This window comes from Taeniopygia guttata, chromosome 14 (assembly GCF_048771995.1).
Source record: "Taeniopygia guttata chromosome 14, bTaeGut7.mat, whole genome shotgun sequence".
Lineage (NCBI taxonomy): Eukaryota > Metazoa > Chordata > Aves > Passeriformes > Estrildidae > Taeniopygia > Taeniopygia guttata.
In genome coordinates this window covers 8,906,280-8,930,054 of record NC_133039.1, presented here as the reverse complement: position 1 = coordinate 8,930,054, position 23,775 = coordinate 8,906,280, and the positions used below count along the sequence as shown (strand labels likewise).

At 43.1% G+C, this 23,775-nt stretch overlaps 2 protein-coding genes across 4 annotated transcripts in view; both read left to right on the top strand.

Moving 5' to 3' along the window:
* Window positions 1-7,293, top strand: MPV17L (MPV17 mitochondrial inner membrane protein like). 2 transcript variants are annotated; one of them, XM_030284768.4, is made up of 4 exons: window positions 4-372; window positions 1,710-1,780; window positions 3,028-3,057; window positions 3,211-7,293. In XM_030284768.4, exons 1-4 carry the CDS (start codon window positions 72-74, stop codon window positions 3,388-3,390), a joined length of 582 nt encoding a protein of 193 aa, XP_030140628.4. In that variant the 5' UTR covers window positions 4-71; the 3' UTR covers window positions 3,391-7,293. The 2 variants fall into 2 exon arrangements, with proteins under 2 accessions (XP_072791879.1, XP_030140628.4); XM_072935778.1 differs by lacking the exon at window positions 3,028-3,057 and having other exon boundaries at window positions 1-372.
* Window positions 7,294-12,690: 5,397 nt separating this feature from the next.
* BMERB1 (bMERB domain containing 1) overlaps window positions 12,691-23,775 on the top strand; it is a 46,725-nt gene continuing 35,640 nt past the window's right edge. The window contains exon 1 of one of the 2 annotated variants that reach the window (XM_030284967.4): window positions 12,691-12,829. In XM_030284967.4, the coding sequence (XP_030140827.3) occupies window positions 12,802-12,829 (28 nt within the window). In that variant the 5' untranslated portion in view covers window positions 12,691-12,801. Of the gene's footprint in view, window positions 12,830-13,184; window positions 13,428-23,775 lie in introns of those variants that run through there. The other variant, XM_002197819.7, reaches the window with a different exon arrangement.

Sequence of the window (23,775 nt, the reverse complement as noted above, 5' to 3'; positions counted from 1 at the left end):
GCGGGCCCGTGGCAAGGGGGAGGAGGAGGAGGAGAAGGAGGAGGAAGAAGAGGCGGAAGCGGCGGCGGGCGATGGCCGGGGCGCTGCTGCGCGGGGTGCGGCGCTTCCCGTGGCTCTGCAACGTGCTGCTCTACGGGGGGCTGTTCGCGGCGGGGGACGCGGCGCAGCAGCTGCTGCGGGGACAGCCGCCCGACTGGGCGCAGACGCGCCGGGTGGCGCTGGTGGCCCTGGCCTTCCACGGCAACTTCAGCTACGTGTGGCTGCGGGCGCTGGAGCGGGCGCTGCCCGGCCGCCGCCCGCCCGCCGTGCTGGGCAAGGTGCTCTGCGATCAGCTGCTGGGCGCGCCCGTCGCCGTCCTCGCCTTCTACACGGGTGAGTGCCGGGGGCTCCGCCGCAGAGCCCCGCGCATCCCCCACACCGCCTCCAGCGGCAGCGGCCCCGCGCCGCGCCCCGCGCCGGGCTCGGACAGCGCAGCGGCACCGGCACCCACCGCACGGGGCCGGTGCGTGGGGACCCCGCCCGCCCGGCGCGGCTCCGCACCCCAAAGCACCGCTGCCCGGGCGCTCGGAGCGGGGCCGCGGCCGGGGGGCTCTGCAGACCCCGGCAGGTGCCCCCGAGGATGCCGAAGCGCCTGTGGCACTTCAGAGCTGTCCAGGAGCGGTGCTGGACCAAAGGAGGCCTGTCCTGAGCTCGGTTGGGCGCGTAGCTTTTAATTAGCAACAAAGAATGCAGAGCACCTTACACGGATGGCAGCATCCATGTCTGTTTGAATTGTTGTGCTCATTCTCAGCATCAGCTGCCTCATTTTCCAAAACACAGCTGTAAATGTCAGGAAATGCCATCGTTCAGCCCACCAGCTTCTGCTGTGACAGTCTTTAGAAATAAAGTGTGTTACTAATGGCTAATCTCAAAAGCTAACAAGTAACAAGATACTTTAAAGAAGGCTAGTATCTATTTCGGAAATAAACATGAGGGAATGAGAAAATTAATAGGTAAGACTAATGTAATTAAATGCCCTCATTTAACTTAATGTGTTAGCCACTAAGACAGGTCCTCTTTTTGTCTGGGGCTAGGAGATCTGCATTCTATCACTCCAACAGGGAAATTACTCAATTTGTGATTAAAGAGAAATGAAGCAAGGAAAGAAGTTGAATACCAGATACTTCCTCTCAAAATCTTAACTATGTTATAACTTAAGCTGGGAATTACCCAATGACCAGAAGGATCTGAAGGACCAGAAAAGGGATTGTAAAAGTCCCTGAATTGGGTAGCAGTAAAATAATGTATCCATTGAGAGATACTGATAACCCCAAGACATGGGAATTCCTAGAAGGATCCAAGAGTTGGACTAAAGAGCCTCTGCTTATGTGCTGAATGCTTTATTCTCTCTCTCATGGGTGCAACAGGTGCTGTTACCCTCTCTGTTCCACCACTGCATCACTGGTGTGTGGTATGGCAGAGAAACAGATGCCACAACACCTGTACACCCAGTAAATCCCAGCTGATCTCGCGTGTCAATTCAATAGAGGAGGAGATTTGATCTACCACTATTAGGTAGTCAGAATGGTATTTTGGTAACAATATCAGCCTTTTTTTTGTTTTTCAAAGATATTATAATGTATTTTGAGAAGGGTCCGGGATGTCACTGGAAAATGTGAACATTTCATTTTTTGCATTTTTTCTGATTCTTGTAAATATTTTACCACTAGGTATGAGCATCCTTCAGAGGAAAGAGGACATCTTTTCAGACTGTAAAAAGAAATTTTGGAATACATATAAGGTGAGGCAAGCAATTTGCTTATCTCACAGCTAAACAAAAACAACAAAAGTGTAAATATTCCTTTCTCCAACACTCTTTTTTTTACTCTTTCTTTCTTTCACTCCATTATTTGATTATGTGTAGGAAGCTATAAGTACCAGCAGTAATGGGAAGTAAAGGCAGGTTGGGTTAGGCAGTGATGCCAGATGGGTGACACTGTGCCATTTAAAAAATGAAATGTACAGTGTTTATATACACAACACTTGACACAGCTCTGTTTGAATGCCAGCCTTACAATACAACATTGATTCAGGTTTTTTTTATCTTTTGTCTTAAGAGGTACCCACATACCAGCGTTTAGTTAGTGATACTACTAACAACACATGTACACCTATTAAAATAATTCATTACAGAGAAACCTTCTTTGAGAATAATTTTTAGTCTGTACTTTTCAGTGACAATCTACTCACTTTCAGAAACAAGCCCCCTTGTTTTAAGAAGGCTTTGCTATAAACAGCTGCCTTTGATTTGCATTTCTGCATAGGCAAGACAAAATTATCCCTGCTACCTCAGAGCTGAGCAAGCTGAGAATGTTAAAGGTTTCTCAGATGCAAGAAGAATGATGGATGGATTAGCAGGGAAAAAAAAGTAATAGGAGAAGATGTGATTGCAATGTGAATTTATCTTCATATTGTAGAACTATATAGGTAGGATGGAAAAAGATTATTTTTATTCCTATGGAAGATGATTCTAAAAGCAGTGCCCACTATAGCCTATCAAAACATAAGGTTTCTATCCGCCTTATGTTATATGAGTAAATTATCCATTGATTTTTCTAAATATGCCTTACGTGTATGAGTAAGTAGAAGGAGCATTGCAAGTGTGAAATAAATAGTGTTCAGTGGTATTTTTCATTAATGGCTGAAACAAATGTTCACATGTTTAAACATTTGTTCACCCATCTGGTAAATGCATTTATTGTGTCTGGTGTCAGATATCTGTGAAGACTTAACTGTGCTTAGGGTTTTGTATTTAAAATGAGTTAAAATAATATGCAAAAATAATATATAAAATAATATGTTTGAAAAACTCAGAGCATAGAGGCTCATGAAGATGATTGGAAGTTTAACATGGCAACCTCTAGGTTAAGCAGCTCCATCTGTAATTAAACAGCTTTTATTACTCAGATACATTTCGGTCATCACTGAATGTGGAAAAAATGAATCTCGGTGAGCATACGAATAACAAATGATTCGTTTTCCTTTCAGACAGGACTGATGTACTGGCCTTTTGTGCAGGTGAGTTCTCAGGGTGACACTGTGAGCCTTTCCCTGCCATAGAACCCAGTCCTGTGCAGCCACACTGTGTCTGACCCCAGGAGGAGCAGTGCACTTGTTGGGTGGGTAACAGTGCCTGGAGCACTAACTGAGCTCTCTCTCCTTCCCACACAGCTGTCAAACTTCATTTTGATCCCAGTTCACCTGAGAACAGCTTACACTGGGCTCTGTGGCTTTGTCTGGGCTTCCTTCATTTGCTTTTCCCAACAGAGTGGAGATGGCACAGCAAAGTCAGCCTTCATGTGGCTCCAAGGAGAGAAGGTCAATGCAGATGAAGAGCCATCAGACAAATAAGAACTTTAGTTGTGAACACATTCTAAATTGCTAAACTGGGTTTTGAAAGTCAGTAAATCACACTGCAGCCTCATTGTTGTGTTTAAAATAAGCAGTTCTCTCAACATTTGGTGGTTAGTATAAGCAGTGGAACTGTTTGTCTTTGTGCCTGTTCATTTTTCATAAAAGAGGCCAGTTGTATATTGACATTTAATTATTTTTATGCTGTCAGCCCATCTCATCTGGAAACAACTGACTTACAGGGCAATGTAAGCATTTGTACATCATGTCAGACTGCCTCACTGGGGAGAAATATTAACTGTAATTTAATTTTCAAGCAACTTGTAATTGCTAGAAAAAGGAGAATAGAACATTAAATCATCAGTTGTCGCACTTGACAATTGTTATCAATGCAAGATCACTTTGCAGAGCAAAATTTAATGGATTCCATATCTAAAAAGTGGCATTGAATTTGTTTAATTGAGAGGAAACAAAAGTGCTGTGTTTGTAAACCCTACATTTCTATGGGGCCAGCTTGTTTTATTCTACATGAAAATTTATATAGGAAATTAATTATTTCATAGAATATACAAACCTGGACTGTATTTGTACATGTTTTATCTTAGCTGGGGGAATAAAGATTACTTTGGTCAGAACCCTTTGGGGTGGGTGCTGCCCATTGCCCCTTGGGGTCAGTCATGCAGCTCCTGCACAGTGGAACCCTCCCCAGCACTGCAGGGAGCTTTGGTTCTGTGTGCAGCCACTGCTTCCTTTGCTCCTCAAGGGTCATGGGAGTCTTGACTCCTCTAGTCTTTTCAGCTGTTTCATTATGCTGAAGAGATAATCAAAATTTTGAAGAAAAAGAGCATGGGAAGGAAGGTGGCATGATAGCAGAAGTCAGCTATATGTATCAGGAACTTCAATTTTTTCCTCAAATGGCTTTTAAACATTCCTATTCATAGAAGACACTGGGTAATTATACATAGGAGACTAGGAGAAGGTGAAAATTAATTTATGGATTTGCATTGTCAGGTCTGGATACGTGTATTTTTAAAATGTGCATATGTATCTCAAAAGAGGAACTGTGCAAATTTCTATGATTGCAGTAAGTTGAAATCAGGCAAGTAAAGGAGCCCTTGCTATATTAGAATGGGATTTTATGCCTTGAAGTTACTAAATTGTAAGCTTGAAAGAGTATCTGATTTAATGGGTCTGATTCTAAAGAGAAGACTCATCCCTCTGTTACAACAATAATAAACCCCTCTGAGGAATGTCTGAATTCCTCAGCCTTGTCTAAATAGTGTACCAAAGCCTGCCTAGGCAATAAATATCCATTCTTTTGGCCAGCAACTGTACTGCTTTGTATATTGCTAACAATTACTTGTCACTGTAGGAGCACAGTACAGGTTAGCACTGCCCAAATCTATTTCAGGTAAAAACAACTTGTTTAGCAAAACCTAGTGGTAAGGAGTGATGCAAAGTGTCCACATGGCTTTGGCCAGAGGACTGCAGCAGTGGGAGGAGGGGGGAAGGCAGGGGGCTGCTTCCACAGCCTGTTCTGCTGGCAGGCAGGTGGAGCAGGTGCCTTCCCTCTCAGCGTGGACAAGTCACTGCAATTCCATCTTCAGCTGTACAGGCAGATGTGGAAGAGCACACCTGCCTACAGCCTCAAGGTGGAATTAATTTTAATTGACTTTTGACGCCTTTGGCATGGACATCTCCAGCTTGGCTAAGTGTTTTAACTCTGTATGTTGAAATGTGCACTGAAGGGCCCATTTCTGTCCCTCTGTGACATGGAGGCTCAGGTGAGTGGCTGCTGTGTCAATAGCTTGCAGAAACTTATATTTGGTGAGTTGAATTCCCCTGCTGGATGTTGCTGCATGAATCACAAAGTGTGAATTGAGCAGTCCTGATGCTGGACATCCCAGGAGGAGTAGAAATGCACAGAGGAACTAACTGAATTTTGTCTGTCTGTTTAAAAAATGAGTGAACAGATGCTTCAGACAGCCATAGCTGTTCAACTGTTCTTGTGTGTATAAAGTCCTCAGGATAAAGAAGCAATTTCAGTAGTGTTTTTTTCTGTTGATATTTTTGGAATCAAACTGGTATTCTAAAGTCTATTCTGTTTAGTAAGAGCTAAAAGTTTCAGGTAAGGTGTTCTAATTAAGTATTTAACTTTTTTTTTAGACATGCTATTTATTTTTATTTCTGCTCGTGCCTTAAGTGTTTAATGATTAATAGCATTCACTTGAAGAAGGGAACTGGAAAATAATGTCATTACAAGGGGAGTGAAATGCTGTTGTTTGCTGTAAGCAGTATGTGATATTTTGCTGTAACTCAGAGCAAAAAATCTTTCTTCATGGGTATGGTAGGTGAAACTGAATTTCCAGATGAATCAAGAATTTATAACTCATGATCTGTATAATGCTGATGCCTTTTTTCATGAGGACTAACCCTTTCAAAAAAGATCCATCTTTTACTTTAAATGGCTTAGAAGCTTATACAAGCTGTGCTTTATTGCTCTTGCTTTTGTGCTGCCAGATTTCTGCTTGGGAATTTGAGCTAAATCCTGTTTTGTCTTCAAGTTTCTCTGGCTGGGGAGTTCAGGATTTCTCTCCATCTTTTATTACTTGAAGTACAGTTCTTTCATGTAATGGAAGCCTGTGGCTCTTATGTTTCAGTAGACTTTAGATCCTGCATAATCCTTTCACTTTCTCCATTTCTCTTGTTAAGGCACTTGACAGCTAAGTAACACAAATCCCTTTTCACATCAGAAAATTTGTGGTTTTTTCCTTTTAATTGTGAGCACTGATTGGTCTGACAAACATTTCAGACCCACAAAATGCAAAATAATGAAGCTGCGTTGGGACAATTTCTCAGTGTGCGTAAATTAATGGACCTTCTAAAGATTTTATTCTTCTGACAGTTTATCTGAGGACTTAATCCCTTAGTTGTTAGAGCCTTCATGATTCCTTGATACCTTTTTGGATTACAAGATTAATTTCACAGGATAACAGAATGGTTGAGTTTGGAAAGGACATCTGTATGCCCATCCCAGGTAATCTAGTCCAACCCTATTTGACACATATGTAAACTTTAGTTTGCTTCTTCTAACAACTCAGTAATTTTCTGGGGGAATAAAAAAAGAAATAAGAAAAAGATGGGTGAGATTTATCCTAATGTCTCTCTGCTACCCTTTCAAAAACAGTCATAAGGGCTTTATGACTATTTCCAGGAATAGCACTGATCTTACTGCCAGCTGAACATGCAGATTTCCACAACCAGCAGGATGAACAGAATTTTACATCACATAGGTGCTCAGAAAGGAGCAACACACTGCCAGTAGCTATTAGGCCTGCAGTCAGGTGATATTTTTATGTCATGGATCCTCTCTAAGAGCAAATGGAATGCACAGATATTTATATCAGTTCCAGCTCCATGTTATTCTGGATGGCTGTGGAGATGTGGAGTCTGAATTTGGTAAAATGAGAATTTCAAAATTTATTTTTCTACTGCAAATCTTTTATGTAAATGAACCTTCTGTGCTTACTAGTATGCTAAATACATCCTTCTTGGAAAATTCACCAGAAGGCCTCTATCTTTTCACACCAGAAGCACCCACCCAGTAACACAGCATAAAATAACCAGTTCCTGCTGCAGTGAAGGTGAAACTGCCTCTAGTCTGTTACCATATCTGATATATTGAGTTCTCTTTATAGAACAACCTTTGAAATCTATGCAGCTTCAGCCTTCCAATTCTCTGCTCTAAGTGCCAGCGCTTCCTGCTTGTGCTGCTGCCTCTACTGCTAGTGCCAATCCAGTGAGATGTGCAAGAATTACTTGAATTTTACTAAAATAATGAATTTCAAGCTGACTGAAATTGTCTATGTTTTTGCAAAGGCTTAATAAACATTAAATACTGTTCTTTGGCTCTGTCTATCTTTAAGTCATATGTGTATAAAAAAAGCTAGATCTTATGTAAAGTTCTTATTGGATCTTCATGGACCACATGCAACAAAAAGCTCATTTGATGTCACAGACCTTAACACACCAGCAGAATAAAAACCAAGGAGGAATTATTCACTCCCTTTAGAGTTTAGTCACATACATTAAGGCATCTGTCATTTCTGAATAAATTCAAGCAGAACTCCCATCTTCAGTATTTTATGCTGAAGCCAGTGGACTCTTATTAAAAAGATGTACAATTTTGATATAAGCATTTCTTTAAATAATTAATATATTTGCAGAAGGAATGGAGGCGTTCAGGTAGGAAAAAGATATAAACAACTTTTATAGAGAACAGCGGATAGAAATGGGGTCCTTACTGAAGGACTTAACTCAGTCAAGTTTGTGTAGGATACTCTTGAGAAGGAAATGGTTCAGAAGATTTGAGGCTGAAGGGAGTAATATATTCCACAACTGGAAGAGAGACACCACCTCCATTCCCTGTTGTAACTTCTTGTCTATTTAGAATGAGGAGGAAGCTTTATGGTAAGAGTTCAGGTTGAAAAATTCTGTTTCATAGACTTCAAGGCCAACAGGGAGAAAAAGGATCACTCAGTCTGAATCCTTGGGTAATGCAAAGCAAAAAGTTCTTCCTGAATCAAACCAGTGATGTTGACTCCAATGCCAGCTTCTAGGAACTTATCCAAGCACTTCAAGTGACAGAGGGTTCTGTGTCTCAAAGAAATTATTTATGTGTTCTTATGAAATTTTATTACCTACCCACATCAATCTAGCCTTAACATTCTAATGAAATGTTACTCCCTTTCTGAGAAGACTTAAAGACTAGGTACAGCAGGCAAAGCTTTATGCGTGCATGTAGTGGTAAGCAGAGTTTTTGTTTATTCCTTGGATAAACTGTCTGTTATCCCTTTGCTGTATCATTCTTCTTGAAGCTCATTTGCAGACCCGTTTTTGCTGTGCAACCTCTAATTTTAAATGTAGACAGTTATGCTGTATAAATCCCAGTGACTTTCACATATGCCTCAGATAATATTTTTCTATCTCTGCCTAATATTTCTGTTCTAAACCAGCCAAGGACTGCCTGTCCTCTCTTAATGTCCAAGTTGCACTAAGAACTCGCATGCACTTACTAAGTCCACAATGTTTGAAATTACTGTAGTCCATTTTAAACAAGAACAAAGAATACAGATTACATGTCTGTATGCATATACTTAGCAACATCGTCCACCCTAATAAACACTGCCTTCCCTTTTTCTGCAGTTAATTTGTTGTGGTAGTGCTTAAAAATCTTACACCTTGTATCCAGATAGAAAAACAGTTTAGTGCAAAGAATATAGCAGAATGCATCATTCCCTGCTATGCAACACTAATAGCAATTACACCTTTTTTGTTCTGAAAGAAATCTTGGGCCTGGAAAAGTCTAATGAGGTGTGAAGTAGGGCCAGAAAAGACATTGTCAAGGACAGCTCTACTGTAGCAGCAGGTATGTGAGAGAGCTTCAGGAACTGAAGAATGGGTGGGTTTGTTTGCTGTGTTCAGGGAAAACCAGTCGTGAAGTGAGGCTGTAAAAGAACAGGGGAAAAATGACAGCAGGTGAGTGTGCACACACTTGGGGGTTATGTAAGTGATGGAACAGGGACACCTATGCTAGTGCTCCCCTCTGCCAGAAAACCTTAAAAATGGGATATTGATAAGTCACCCTTTCTGTTTTACACCCTCAAGACTGACAGAATCAGAGAGACCAGGAGGGAGCATGGGTATGTAGCCTGGTAGGTAGTTCAGTCACCAGAGATACCGAGACAATGGAACTGGCTGGGAATGAGAACAGTTCCCCATTTCTGTGCTTTATCCAATACAACAGAACCAAAATGCACAAGCACCCAGATGGCTGTGATAAATACAGGGTTTGGCCCATATGGACTCAAACCATGCACACAAAGTTCTGCACTACATGAAATCCTTTATCTGTGGAGGAAGTATCAGCTTCATTCTGAATTGTGTGTCCTTTTACAGGGTGTGACTTGGTGGCAGAGTAATTTAAGTTACAACTCTTCCCTGGAATTAGTATCTTACTGTAGCTAATGTGCACTTAGTGTGTGCATACATAAGAACAAACTCTCATTATTCTTTCCTTGATTTGCCAGGATAGCAGCTTTCCTCTCATGTCTCAAATATTTGGAAAAGAAAAGATGAATTTTGATGATTCCTTTTTCCACTTCTAGTTGTTTGTTTTTTCCTGTTCTGTGCTGGCCTGGAGAAATCTACCTCTGAGAGGCTGGTGCCCTGTGGTATTCTTGTTTTGCCATTGCTTAAACCACCTTTACTTACCTACTAAGGGTGTTCAGCTGCTTTCATTTCATGCATCACATGCTTTTACATCCAAAATGTAACAAGACTGTTAACTGCATCTGATTAGCCATGGCATGCCAATGACACTGAAGGATTTTGTATTAGTCCTACATCTAGTTCTGAATGGTCATTAGACAGTAATGAATTATTATGTGTTCATAACTATACCTGATACATCATGGCAATTACCCATACAGTGTTTTGCTTACCGTTTTGGGGCAGAAATTGGCAAAAATCCAATGGAACACAGGTACAAATACAGAGAGAAACTCATATTGTAAAGAAACCCTTTCAGAGGTCAGGACAGTGATTTTATAACTTCCAGTTCCAGTGAGGGGAGTAGTGAAATGGCCCACAGAAGTGAACTTGCCTGTTAGGATGCAGGGGTAATGGAGCATAGACACTGCACAGGGACATGCATCAGCAAGACTCTTTGGGTGCCTCACAGCTTTCAGGCAGTTTTGAGTTCTCTCTGTAAGATACCAACTTGTATAGGTAAAATGGAAGCTTACAGAAAGTCACCTTTACATTTTGGACTGTGTGAAATGAAAAAAGGCTCAGGCCCTGCAAGAGCTGTGCCTGGAGCTGTGTGCTGCTGTCTTTGCAAAATTTACACAGGATGTTTATTACTTCAAAATGCCCACATACATGCTGAAATATTACTTGTTGCCTGCTGTGTTTGCAAGTCTAAAATAGCCCAGACCAATTTATCTCAACATCTGAATTTACTGAACTCAAACATCTGTTTTTCCTTTGTAGCTATGGACACCCATCACTGATGCAAAAGCCACCTGCATAGTGACTCACCTGCACAGCAGTCAGTCCAGTCATACCACTGGACTTGGCTCCAAATGCCAAAAATAAGACTCTTACATGGTATTAGTAATGTGTCTGACAAATGCTATAGCAGCAGCTTCTGTGAAATTTGTACCTTAAAAAGACAGTGAACGTAGAAAAATTTCACTAAGACAAAAGTAAAATGGGAAAGAAAAGAGTTTAGTGAAGTATGTTTCTGAAATCTCTGTTTTGGTCAGAACTGCAGCTTTTGAAGTGCACAGATAGTTTCCATGCTTTCTACCAGACATTTATGCCCTGAATCTTTGCTGCTGTATCTCCCAAATTTGTGCTATGTATTCTGACCTTCTATACAAAAAAAATAGCTGAGATAAATCTAAATAAGTCATGTCTGCCATGGGGCATCTGTGATGTCTGACAGAGGCCAGGGAGCAAGAGACAGGAGAGTGGATTTGCCAACTGTTCCTGCCCAGCTCTAGCTCCTGGTGGCAGGATTTAGTGAGAAATGGGAACTGAAGCCACCGGGGAAAATTACTGCAAGAGCAAAGTGCAACTCTGTTTCTCTACTAGGCATTATGTTATGAGCAGTGAGAAGAGGTCCAAATTTTTGTATTTTCTGCATTAACAGTGCTTTCAGCAGAAGAAAACCAGCCTTCATGAGTAAAGAAATGCATTTATAATTTATATTGCTAGGTCCACTGAAAGACATGATCAGTAGGAGAGAAATTTCATTCCATTGACAAATACAGCAGCAGCAATGCTCCAGAGTCACACTAATAAAAATGATAATATTACATTAGCAAATAATTCATACATACTTGGGACCTACTCTTGCAAAAACTTTTGTGCCAATGACCTCAGAGGGGTGGCTTCCACAAAATTGTTCTCATGTGTAACACTCTGTAGAACTGGATCCTTACCAGATTTTAGGACTTTTCAAAATGTCCAGATGAAAACTTCCTGATTACAATAAATCACCTTTTTTATTCTTTGCTTTATGTAAGCAAATTCTTTGCACACGAGTTTCTGGCTTGTGGGTGTTTTTCAGCCATACTAACAAAAGCAGAGCTTTAAATATTCAACTATTTCTAGGCTAACTCCCCCATCTCCTAAACAATGCAATTGGGTTGTAATTACCTAGAAAACTTGAAAGGATGGTTTGAAATTAAATAGTCCTCAGATTCACTAAAAATTGGCCCTTCTCCCCCCTCAGCCTGTTTCCCTTAGTCCCACTCTCATCCAGATTCCAGATGGACTCTTATTCCTCCCACACTTGCGTTCCTCGCTTCTACCAGTGAGTCAGTCCAGCCCACCCCAGCAGGCAGCTGCGCTGTCACCCAAAATCAGCTGTGCAGAGTCCTGCCACCAGCTTTTCTGCTTGACTCATAGCTCTGTTTGGGCTCTGTCTCCAAAGGCCAAAACCAGCGAGGATGAGGCACTGCACAGCCAACAAGAGCTGTTCCAGCACGTTTGGTGCTCAATTCACGGCATGTCTCCGGGGAGCACAGCTGACAGAGAAATCAGAGTGCCCTGAAGATGTCCTAAAACTGTCTAGCTCGTCTTGTTGGCTAATTCCAATTCTCAGGAAGACAAGTAGAGAAATTTTCTGTTACAATTTTAAAAGCAATGTGGAGGTTTTCTCGTCTCTGACATGTGATACACTCCTCAAACAAAATTGTTCACACAATAGAATCAGTGTGTGTGCCAGTCCAATTAGTAAGTGTACCACTGAATCCAGAGGTGGTTTTTTTGAAGTGTCGATGATTAAGGACAAGACTTTGCAGACAAAAATAGGTGACAAACAAGTGAGCTTTCCCAGTATTCACTCAGAGTACCCCATTATTCTTTGTAAGTGAGGCAAAAAGTGTTAAACCCCTGGTTTGCTGTGGGGCACTGGACAGCCTGGCTAACTCCTACTTCACTGTCTTTATGTCAGAAGTTATACCACTCACAGTAAAGTGCAATGTGCTCTCACTAGGAAAGGTAGGCTCTGACTGTAAAATGCTGTTCAGGGATTTCATCCATACAACCTCCCCTACAAAAAAAAAGAAAAAAAAAAACTTAGTAATAACAGTAATAATGACTGCACTTGTGCTTCCTGCAAAGTAATTTCCTTTATTCCCAGCAGGCTGCATAAGCAGCAAAGCTGTATGCTGATGAAAAATGGAGTGACACAAAATTGCATCACTTGTTTGAGTGCTGTTCTCTGGCTTCTGGCAACGTGTTGCTGGAATAAGTGTCATTCCAGTCAGTGGAAAGCCAAAGGCTGCATGCACGGGAGCCTGAGATGTGTCAAACTGCAAAAGCCACGAGTGGCTGTGGATGTTACCATTATTCGCCAGCTGCTCAGGTCAGAAATGCTCAGCGCTGCACCAGCCACAAGATGGACAATTCCACCGTGCCCTGGCAGAGAGCGGATTTGCGAACTCTCGCCGGTTCGAGCGGTTTGGCCGCGCAAGGGGCGCTCGGCAGCTCTGGGCAGGGCAGGGATGGGCAGGGCAGGGCAGGGCAGGGGTGGGCAGGGATGGGCAGAGCAGGGCAGGGATGGGCAGAGCCGGGCAGGGCAGGGCAGGGCAGGGCTGAGCAGAGCCAGGGCAGCGAGCCGCGGGCGCGGAGCTCCGGGCAGCCCCCGGGGCGGGCAGTGCCCACCCGAGCGGAGGCAGGGCCGGGCGGGCGGGGCGTGTGTGCGGCATGTGCGAGGTGCGACACCGCTTTGTGTGCGGCTCCCCCGCCCCAGCCCCGCACTGAGCATGTGCCGGAGCCCCTGCCCGCCCCCCGCCCGCGGGCCCCGCCGCGCACCGAGCGCCGAGCCCCGCGCCGCTGCTCGGGCTGAGCCCCGGCCATGGAGCTCCGCCGCTCCATCTCGGCCAGCGCCGAGGCCGAGAGACCCATGCGGCGCTACGGGGCGGTGGAGGAGACGGAGTGGAAGGCGGAGGCGCTGGGCAGGAGTGAGTGGGGCCGCGGGTGCGGGTCCGGCCGGCCGGGGAGCCGCGGCTGCGGCGGGGCCGGGCGGTCCCGGGTCCTGTTTGGCGGGGCGAGGCCGGCTGGGATGCTCGGGAGGAAGGCTTGTGTGACCGCTTTGCCCTCTGAGCCGGGGCTTCGCCAGGGGCCGTGCCGGGGGCGCGCAGCTCGTCCGTGCCGGGCTCAGGCAGCGAGCGGGGCTCGCCGGGCGCTCCGGGCTCGCCGGGCGCTCCTGCCGCTCCCTGCGGCACGGGCGGCCAGCGAGGAGCACTGGGACGTTTGCTCTCCCCCGTTGTTTAGCAGGTGGGATTTAACGTAGAGATTTTCATAAATGTTGGTAGTCTTTAAGATGTTTCACGTTTGGAAAGCACAGGTGACGACCGCTTTATTCCCTCGTTATCTCAGGCAGAGGGTGCAGCAATACAGCATTTAATTCACACCTTCAGTGGTTGCACTGTATTGATGAGCTCAACAAATGTTCTGTGCTGGGAGAGCTTTCTTGAAATCATAATTTTTGACATAACCTGTCCAAAGTGCTGATGGAAAGAGTAGTTAAAAAATATATCACTGATAATTCACATTATCCATGGGACCTTGTTGTCTGTATGATACCTGCTGTTATTCTTCTACTGGCAGAACTGTCTTATTTACAACCTAATAAGCTTGCAAACCCCTTATAATTTTCTAGGTAAATCACTGAGACAAGAGATCTTGAAAAGCTAGTCACAAAAACTGTACTAGACAGTATCAAGAAAAATATTTTCTAAGTTTCATCAAGTGTTTGGTTTGGCCACAGGAACAGAAGCTTTGTGTGCTATCTGTTGTGATATCTTCAACTTGGCTGGTACTGGGGTTGCCGATGTCCTTGGTTCCCCACCCATCTTTTGATGTGCATGGTGAAGTCTCACCTGGATGCTTTTAAACATGGCATAGCTTTGCAGCACCTTGGTAGCAGATTTTAGCCAGTGCATTTGCTATGTTTACTTTTCAGAGAGTGCTGTGTTCTGGAATGATACTTCACCTCTAGCTTCAGTTTTTCACGGCTATGTTATTGTCTACCATATGCTGATGACAGGGTGTAATTCTCCAACTGATGCTTCAGTTGCAGTGTTGGTTTTGTTGCAGTGCCTGGCACAGATTCAGGACTGAGAAACTCCACACTTTCTAAAATGGAATGGAAGACTGAAATCGCTGTTGACTGAGTTGGTTGAGTCAGACACATGCAACAGTTTTGCAGGTTCTCTGGCACGATACAGACATGCTTTTCTTGTTCTCATCACTGTGTCTGGTTTTGTTCCAGCACTCGGAGCTGAGTGCAGTGCGGCACTTGTAATAATAACTATAAAAACTGGTATCCTGAGGTGCCAGGAAAGGTTATGTCTTGCAAGTTTTGAACAAAAGGTGGTCTGTTTGAAAGAGAGCAATGTGCAGGCTGAGAGGGAGATCTGATCTGCCTGAAAATATGTGCTCAGCATTGAGCTACCACCCAAATCACAGCTTGGTGCCCAGCACCAGAGTGGGCTGTTGGCAGCACTAGGACCCCATGTCCAGGTGTGCACCCTGGCTCTGCTCTGAGCTGCCATTCTACACACTACTTTCTGTTTAATGAGAATGTCTGTGTATAACAATTTAGATAGGAACACGAACTAATCTAGAGACCATGATCTCTTCTTTGAAAAGCAAAAAATTATTATATTATATATTTGATTAATTGGTTTCTTTTGTTTGCTCTTAGGCTTCAGCTTTTTAAAAATACTGTGGAAAATGCTATTTATAGTAGCTGGTTTAGATGATTCCTGCCTATCTTTCCTATTGAAATACTAATGCTGACTTCTGGTCACAGTTTTGCATTGATTTAAAATAAATAGATCTTACTATTTACTGTAATGCTTCTTTACAGTCATCCTAAATTGCATGCCATGATGACAGTAATCACCAGACTGTCTGTGAAGGAGCTGAAAAACTGTCATCCCCTTTTTTACTGATGTTAACAATTAGCATTTGGTATTTGCATATTGTTTGAAATATGAAATGCTCGTTAAGAGTATTAACAAAAGCAGAAGTTCATTATTGCATATGGACTTGCCCTTTTTGCTCTGAGGATTTGTTGTATTAAATCAGGATATCTTTGGAGGCAGAACTCGTGTACAGCACTGCACAACAGAGCGCTGCTCCCTGTCAGTGCCTGGTGATGGGAGGGCAGTCTTATCTCAAGGGAATGTGTATCCTGATTATGTCCATTACAGGCAGAACGAACTTCATGGAAGTCAGGTAGTTTCTCTTCAAGTCCTCAAATGGAAAGGGAGCTCTGTGCTGGCTTCTCTGTCCGTGGTACTGAAAGCATTGCCGGGCATTGGATATAAACGAAGATGAGTTACTTCACAGCGATGGAATGTACATCATGCATATTTCTGCCCTACAATGGCCTCTTCCAGCCAGATCGTCAGTGGAGTTAAGCTGGTTCAGAGTAGCTGAGGATCTGATGCCCTGTGACCTGACTGTGTCAGGATCTGTGCAAGAGAAATATGAAGCAAATTGCTTAAAGGTGTCTCTTTAACAAGTCCCTGAGGCCTGTCTCTTCATACACAAGAGGGAATTTCCAAGGACTAGAGGACACAAAAAATGGTGTTCTACTATGTACAGGGCAACTCATCTGCTTTCTAGTGCATGCGTATAAAAGGCAAGCTTAGGACTTGTCAGGCTTGTATAATAATAATCTGGTTCAGCCTTCTCAGCAAATGAGTTTTACCACATAGTCTTGGGGAGCCTGCTCTGAAGCAGAGCACTCGAGCACTTTGGTCAGTCCTTATTACTGAGTGCACAGCTTCATTTAGAATCATCTGTCTTGCACTTGGCAGAGACTCATAATGCCCTGATTAAATAACTGCATGCACACCAGGCCAAGAGCCACAGAGAAACAAAGCAGTTTTTCGCTGTCCTTTTGGACATTGCACTTCTCAGATACATTTCTGCTGAGCTTTTCTGTCCTCTTGCAGTTTGTATGAGGGCTGGAGCTAAATACAAAATTCGCTATGAATCCTCCCAGCTTGAATCAGTGTAAGGAAGAAGAAATGCCAGAAAACGGCAAAGGTTATGTTTGGATGCAGTTTAGTGCACCATGAATCTTGTTTATTGTTTTCATTTGGAAGTAACTCAGCATTGGAGGTGAGCTGCCACACTCCTGTATGGCAGACATCCACCTTTTTGACTGTTCTGGAATATGACATGGAGAGCAGGGGAAAGGGACCCTGTTACAGCTCAGTACTACAGAAGCTGGAGATTCCCATCATGAGATTCAGTAGTAGCATAAAACCTTCACAGGTAGCTTTTCTTGCTCTCCCTTCTTGCTGTGAGTGTTGTAGCACAGGGTCTGTCCAGGCAGGGAGCTGTGAGAGCACTACAGAACAGCACCAGTGGGGTGAATCTAGTTCTGAGATCACCCTGATTTGTTCCAACAGCAGAAAGATAGGACAGGTCCCAGGTTCACTGAGATCCTGGGCTGACACATGTGAAAACTTATTTTACCATATTCACTTAGTTTGTCTTCCAAATCTGTCTAAGCTTGATAGCCAGAAGGACTTTTGTTTGTATTTTCATGCTCTACTACTGAGCACTGAAACCACCAGCTATTTAATATTTTGTTTCTGTCATCTGATAGTTGAATATTCAAACAAATACCTTTGTTCCTTCTTTCATAATACCCCACATATTGCACAGACATCCACAAACCCATGTTGGTGCTGTGCATAAGCACTTCCTGTTCCTTCAACACCTCCCAGTCAGTCAGGGATGCAGGATGACCCTGCCTGTCATACTCTCATAAAACTGTTCCCCCCACGCTGATGTTTCCACTCTGGTTTAAAAAAGGAAAAAAAAAAAATTCAGAGGCACAAAAAGAATTTATATGACCCAACCACAACTGCTGTTCCTTCACAGTCATGCCCTTGTGTCACTGTAATTTCCCCATAATTGTTAATTGTATCTATTACAGGCAATAAAAGGCACAAAACAAATTAGGCTTATTCAGGCCATCTATTCAATAGGTGGGAAATAGGCTAACTGAAGGATATACACAGTTATGCTTCTTTTTATAGAAACAGCAAGAATGCTGGCTTTGTGAAGAATGGGCTTCAAACAGAGAATGTAATTAATATTCTTTCCATGTCTCCATTTAAAAAATACCCAAACCCACAACTGTGTAAAATTTTTGAAAAGAGAGTGACCAAAAAATGGAAACTGACAACAAAACATTAATACTGAACTCTAGACCTTTTTAGAAAATATCAGACAAAATATTGTCATCAACAAAGACAACTGATTTGAAGGATGCTGCCAGTTCTAGATTCTTACCTTGTTCATTATTTTTAATGTTAACATATTTGTATTGTACTTCAAGAGGAAAAGCAGCCATGTCTGATCTGTGGAACCAAGACAGAACTCCCACACTGAAAATCTGAAAGGGGTTTCTAGAAAGGATTGAGGCTGTTTTCTATAGAACAGTTATACAACTCACCTGCTTTGATGGCAGTCTGATGGCCCTAAAATTCTCCTACTCAGCTTAGTGTTTTTCTAAATCAATGGTGATTTTGTCCAGCAGTGTGTACCTGAAATGTTCCTTGTAATAACCTCTACCAGGTCATTGCTGCCTCCCCTGTAGCTCATGAAGGAAGGCTGTAACTCAGGTTTTCATTTGCTTAACAAAGAGCCCAGAGGATGATTGACAGAGTGAGACTAATCCAGTTTATACTATTATACATATTGTCTCATTTTTCTAATTCTCCCTCCCACAGCTGGTTGCTCCAGGCAGCTACTGAGACAGAGAAAGAAGGAAAAGGGAGAACTGGAAATATTTTAGTGCCTCAAAGTGCATTCCTACTAAAATATTGGTCAACAGTGGGGGGAACTGGGACTCTTAAAGCAGCTTCTTCCAGGTGATATTTTATGTGAGTGTCTCAGGGCCACAGAAGAGAAATATACCAGTTAATGGGCTACCCTTGCTCCCATAGTTTCCCTATCATATTTCTTGAGTTTTGGCCTTCCTTCACTTTTTTTGTCTGGCTATGTGTGTCCAGGGTTTCTCAACAAAAAAGTGCCGCTTATTTACTGCCTAACTTGTCTCAAGGTTCTGGACAACCAAATCCATCCCGATCGAATCCAAGCCAAAGGGGCTGAGAGTAGCAAGAAGAGGCTGAAGGAGCCTCCAGAGGAGATGGCTGAGAGGAGACCTCAGCAGTGTCAGTGCGAGCAGGGAGAGCTCAGAGCAGGGCCCGGGCTCTGCTCCCGGACCAGCAATGGCACAGCAGGAACGGGCAGGAATTCCACCTGAACACGAGGAAGAACTTCTTCCCTGGGAGTGCCCGAGCCCTGGGACAGATTGTCCGGAGAGGCTGGGGAGTCTCCCTCGCTGGAGATATTCCAGAATCCTGTGCCCTGTGCTCTGGAATGACCCTGCCCGAGCCGGGAATGAGAGATGAGGCACTGTGCTCCCTACCACACCCCTATATCTGGATAGGGGATATTTTGCAAAAACATGGTGGTTATTATGGATCAAGATCTCACTGCTGCACATCTACTCAACATGTCTCAGCAAAGATGTTTTTCTCACCTGAGACACTCGTAAATCTGAGGGTTAATGGCTTCCAAAACTCTGTGCCCAACTGTGTGTTCCAAGCACGAAATGAACACTTACCTTGTAATGCAGTGTTTATAGGCAAGCCAGTGTCAACAATAATTGCTGAAAAAGTAATAGATGAACTTAAAGTGTCATATTTGAGACTGTTGCTTATGAATTTTCTCATTTCCTTTAAACATATTTTACAGAAAAAATGTGTTAGATTTGGAAAGTAGGACACTTTGAACTACACAAATCATCCTTGCTCTTGGTAGCCTGTGGGATTATGGACTCAGTCTGTGTAACTTTTTTTTTGTTTGATATCTGATGTCTTAGTTGCATGGCATGTTTTCATCAGAGAAACCACTTGTGAGAATGTGTGTATGTCTGCCTAAAGGGTATGTTGGAATCAAAACTTACATTTGGGCTCGGGCATGCACTGCAAAGTGCTGTGTATCCTGGATGAAGTTTCTAGAGTTTTCCTGTAGTTACTGAGCACAAGAAAGTTTGGAACTCAGCACTCCTTAGTCCTAATTCCCAGAGGGCTCATCTTCTGTAACCAAATACGTTCCCTTTTTATAGAAATCTTACTTAATAAAATAGACCCAGAGACAATGCTGATTTATTTCCATGAAACATGTTCTGCTGTCTACCTACTTAAAAGGCACAGTATAAATAGATTCAAAACTCAGAGATGAAAAATGTATGCTTGGAGGGCAAACTACGAGAAATCAGGAGGAGCACTCTTGGATAAATTATGTTAGTTGCCCTTCTTGATCAGGAATGAAACGTGAATTATCACCATTTTGTCAGCTCATAAAGGGAAAAATATCTGAGAAAATAATTTTAAGAGAGTTTGTTACTGAATGAGGATGAATGATTTCCAGTGACACAGGCTGCTCAATGCAAAAGCCTAATGACTGAAAACACTACCAAAATGTGAGAGGTAATTTGTCATTGTAAGAATATCAGCAGTGTTTAAGGATCTTTTTATTGCCCTGAATCCTTCTACCACCCAAACCTTCACTGATTAGGGTTTTTGGTAGTTTTTTTACACCCACATTTGGGTTTTCTCATATACTGGTAAAACAAGAACAAAATATCTCATATAAAGTGCTTTAACAATTTTATTCTTTTGTAGAAAACAACTCAAACCAAGAAAGGAATCAACAGTCATTTCTACCGCTTATGTCCTTTCAGTCCAGGGGGCCAAAGTGAATTTTGGAATAATGGTGTTGAAGCCAAAGGAGCAGGACAGTGACCTGTCCTCCCTGAGAAAGGATGGAGAAGCCTGATTGACACTTTCTTGGTTGAAAATAGAAAACACAGTGCTGACTCCATTGACATCAATGGAAATTTCCTCACTGATTTCAGTAAAAACAAAGCTGTAGCAGGCTCTTGTGCCTTCATCTCCTAGAGCCCTGTTCACCTTGATTCTCCTCAGAAAACTCTGGGGAGGAAATCTGGGGGCTGTGTCACTTCCATGAGGACTCTCCTGGGAATCTGTGTCAGGCTGCCCCATGGGTTGGGTCTCTCTGCCCTCACTTGTCCCTGTGGCAAGCAGGGATGAGCATTTGCTCCCTGGAGAAGCATTTGCACTGGCAGGGTATTGGCACTTCAATCTCCCTGTCTGAGCAGTGAATCATTGGGAGATACACTGGAGCCCCTGCAGCGAGTGGCTGCTCCTTAAATTATCCTTTTTCACACAAGGGAAAGTCACAGAAATTCAGTTATGCATTTGTGTCACCACCTTCCTTATCCAATCTGTAGTTTCTCTCCTCTCATCACCTACCATGGATTCCCATACAGCTTCCTCTGGGCACCGTGCCTGGGAGGGGATTGAAGCTCCTGCAGGCTGGCAGGTTCTGGGGCACACATTTTCCTTCAGGCTGATGTTGTCGTGGCACAGACAGTGTGTGGGATGTGACAGTGAAGGCCAAGCTGTGGTGAAAAGCCAGTAAAATCAAGATCCATTTGACTCTGCCTTGGCAAGGGGTGAAACATCCTGTGGTTATGAAATTTCTTTCTTTCTGGTATGCAAAGAGAAGGTGTCAGCCAGCTATCAATTTGTTTCAGATATAGATAAGCTCTGCTTGAATTGCCTTCATTTCTTTGCCTCTGAGACCTCAATCAGCTCAAACTCATAGCTGCCCAGTGCCAGTTGTGAGGAAGAAAATATTAGTGTATTTAAAGAAAAGTGAATCAAAAGTCAGTATGCAAAAGCAATTTACTTGGTGAAAACAGAGCTTGCTAGAGAATGACTACACATCCACAGATGAAAGGCAAGTACAGAACATTTTTTTGCCAGCTGTCATCATTTGTGTGACTTGAACAGCCCTGTTTCACCTCAGAATTCAGTGAGAAAGAACCAGATGGTTTTGGCTTTTCTGGCTCTGGCTATTTGATCTTTAAGAAAGGATCCAGCTTTTGTCTGTGGCTTCCTGCAGATACTGTGTGCCTCATACACTGAAGAACAAGATCCCAGTATGATTCTCTGCTGCCTGACCTCCCACTCTGCTGTCAGACTGTACACATTGCATGCCCATGGCCTTAAGAATAGACACATTCATTCCTCTGAGAAATTACTTGTCCCATCAAATGAGAAACACCTTTTTTTCCTTGGCTTCTGAGGAGCATTTTCTCAATGTTCATTTACTTGCTGGAGTGGGAATCTGTTATGTGAACCATTTTCTTTGCTGTCTGAAGCAGTTCTTTATACCAGAATCAGTTTTGGTCTTTACTGCATTGGACTTGTATGTCTATAATAATGACCCAGTGGTTTTGAGGTTACCTAAAATTACCTACCAGCTGCTGGTAAGAAGTTTAGATCACTGCTAGAAAACTGTGTTATTAGACAATCACATGACAGAGAGGGGAGAGACAGAGAAACAAGCTCTCTGCTATGCAGTCAGATAATTTCATGGGAGAATGTCCTGAAGGTGTGAAATCTTGAAGGGCCAGTGGCCATTTTACTATTATTTCATTTGCACATATACTGCTCTGTATCAACTGATGCTCATATATTTATTCCTAAAGGGGCTTTATAGGACTCTTTGAGAGTGAACATTTTGTTGACTTTGTGTCTTGGAATTAAAAAAAAAATTAAGATAGAAAAAGTCTTTAAGAAATAACAAACTAAAGTATGAAATCCCTGAACATTAGCTGTAGCTGGCACTGTTACAGCATTTGAAACATAAATGCTGAAGCTTTTTGTTAGTATTACAGGATCAGAATCTGACTCTGGTGAGGAATAAAATGGAAATCCACAGGCTGTTTCCTTTGACCACTGAGCAAAATGACAGAAGTAAATGAACAAGTAATGTGTGTTCCTTAATACTGCTTTTTAAAACTCCATGGCATAAAATGAAGTGATGTAGCATCAATTGCTTTCCTTGGAGTGTGGCTGGCTTCAACTCAGTCTTGCTGCAGATGGGAATGTGCAATGGTTTCAGAGGAGCTCCACACGAGGGAAGGTACCTACAGCAAGGAACTGTTCCAGTTTCTATTTACAGCCTCCTGGTAGTGCTCAGCCTCATGCAGGGCTGGGCACAGGAACCCCTTCCAGAGCCTTCCTGACTCCTGGCAGCTTTCCTGAGCCAGACTGAAATAGCTCCTCACAGATAAAGCTCTAACCCCGTGCCACTGAATAAAACTGACAATGAGGGCTTCTGGGTCGACCTTCAAAGGCAATTTTCCCTCATTTTTTTGTGTCCTGCTTTGGATCCATTTTTTCATGGAAAGAGCTGTCAGATGTCATCCACTGTGCAAACTTCCCACCAGGCTGCACACAGCTGTGTGTTCTCCTCGTTCTCTGAAGGACAAACTGCTGTTTAAAGTGCACGAGTTTGTATTTCCAATTCATAGCAAAATGGGAAAAGGTGAAAGGAGTATGGAAATCCAATAGCAACTGCATTGTCAGCATCATGGTTTATTTAAATGTCAAGCAAGTTTTCATCTCACACAGGTTTATTTTGAAAAATAAAATGTTCTTTTGAGCACTTGGTCCATTCCTCTGTCCTGCACACCCCCCGCCCTATGTGAAGGTATTAATGAGCAGATACCAGGAGCTGGGTACTCTGGGACTTGCAACTCCTGACTCGTTTGCATTGTTTTTAAATAATTGGAGAGCTACTAGGAAAGCTAGTGCCTGTTCTCACAAATCAGACCTCTAGAATGAGGTAGCTAATGCAGTTTGATTTCTGGCTGTTATTTTCTCTGCCTCTGAGGCACTGGAGGTCACTGGAGTGAGAACAAATGTCTGGTGCTTGTGGTGTGAGAGACACTGAGGTACCTGGAGGTAGCCAGGTCCTTCCATTTCTTTGTTGATAAAATAAAAAAAAGTATTCAAGAGGGATGTAACAGTGGTACTAGGACAATAATTTGGGGAGGAGGGGAATATTAAGGCCTTTTTCAAGGTTTACATGTTATGAAACTATTTCCATATACTCCCTGATCAGGATGGGTGCCAGCTCTTGCACTGGCTCCAGCAGCATTTTCCACTTTTTTTTTTTCAGTCTTGTCTTTGATATACAGGCATAGTGTGCTAGAATAAATGTCTGAGCTTAATTCATCCCTCCCCTTGATTCCTCCTGTCTTTACTGCAGCTTTCTGCCTCAGCTCCTATGTTAATTCAGAGAGAAGAAGTACAGCTGTGGCTCAGACCACAGCTCTCCTGTTCCTGGGTTTGTGCATGCAGAGCTTCAGGGATCTGAGGCTGGACACAC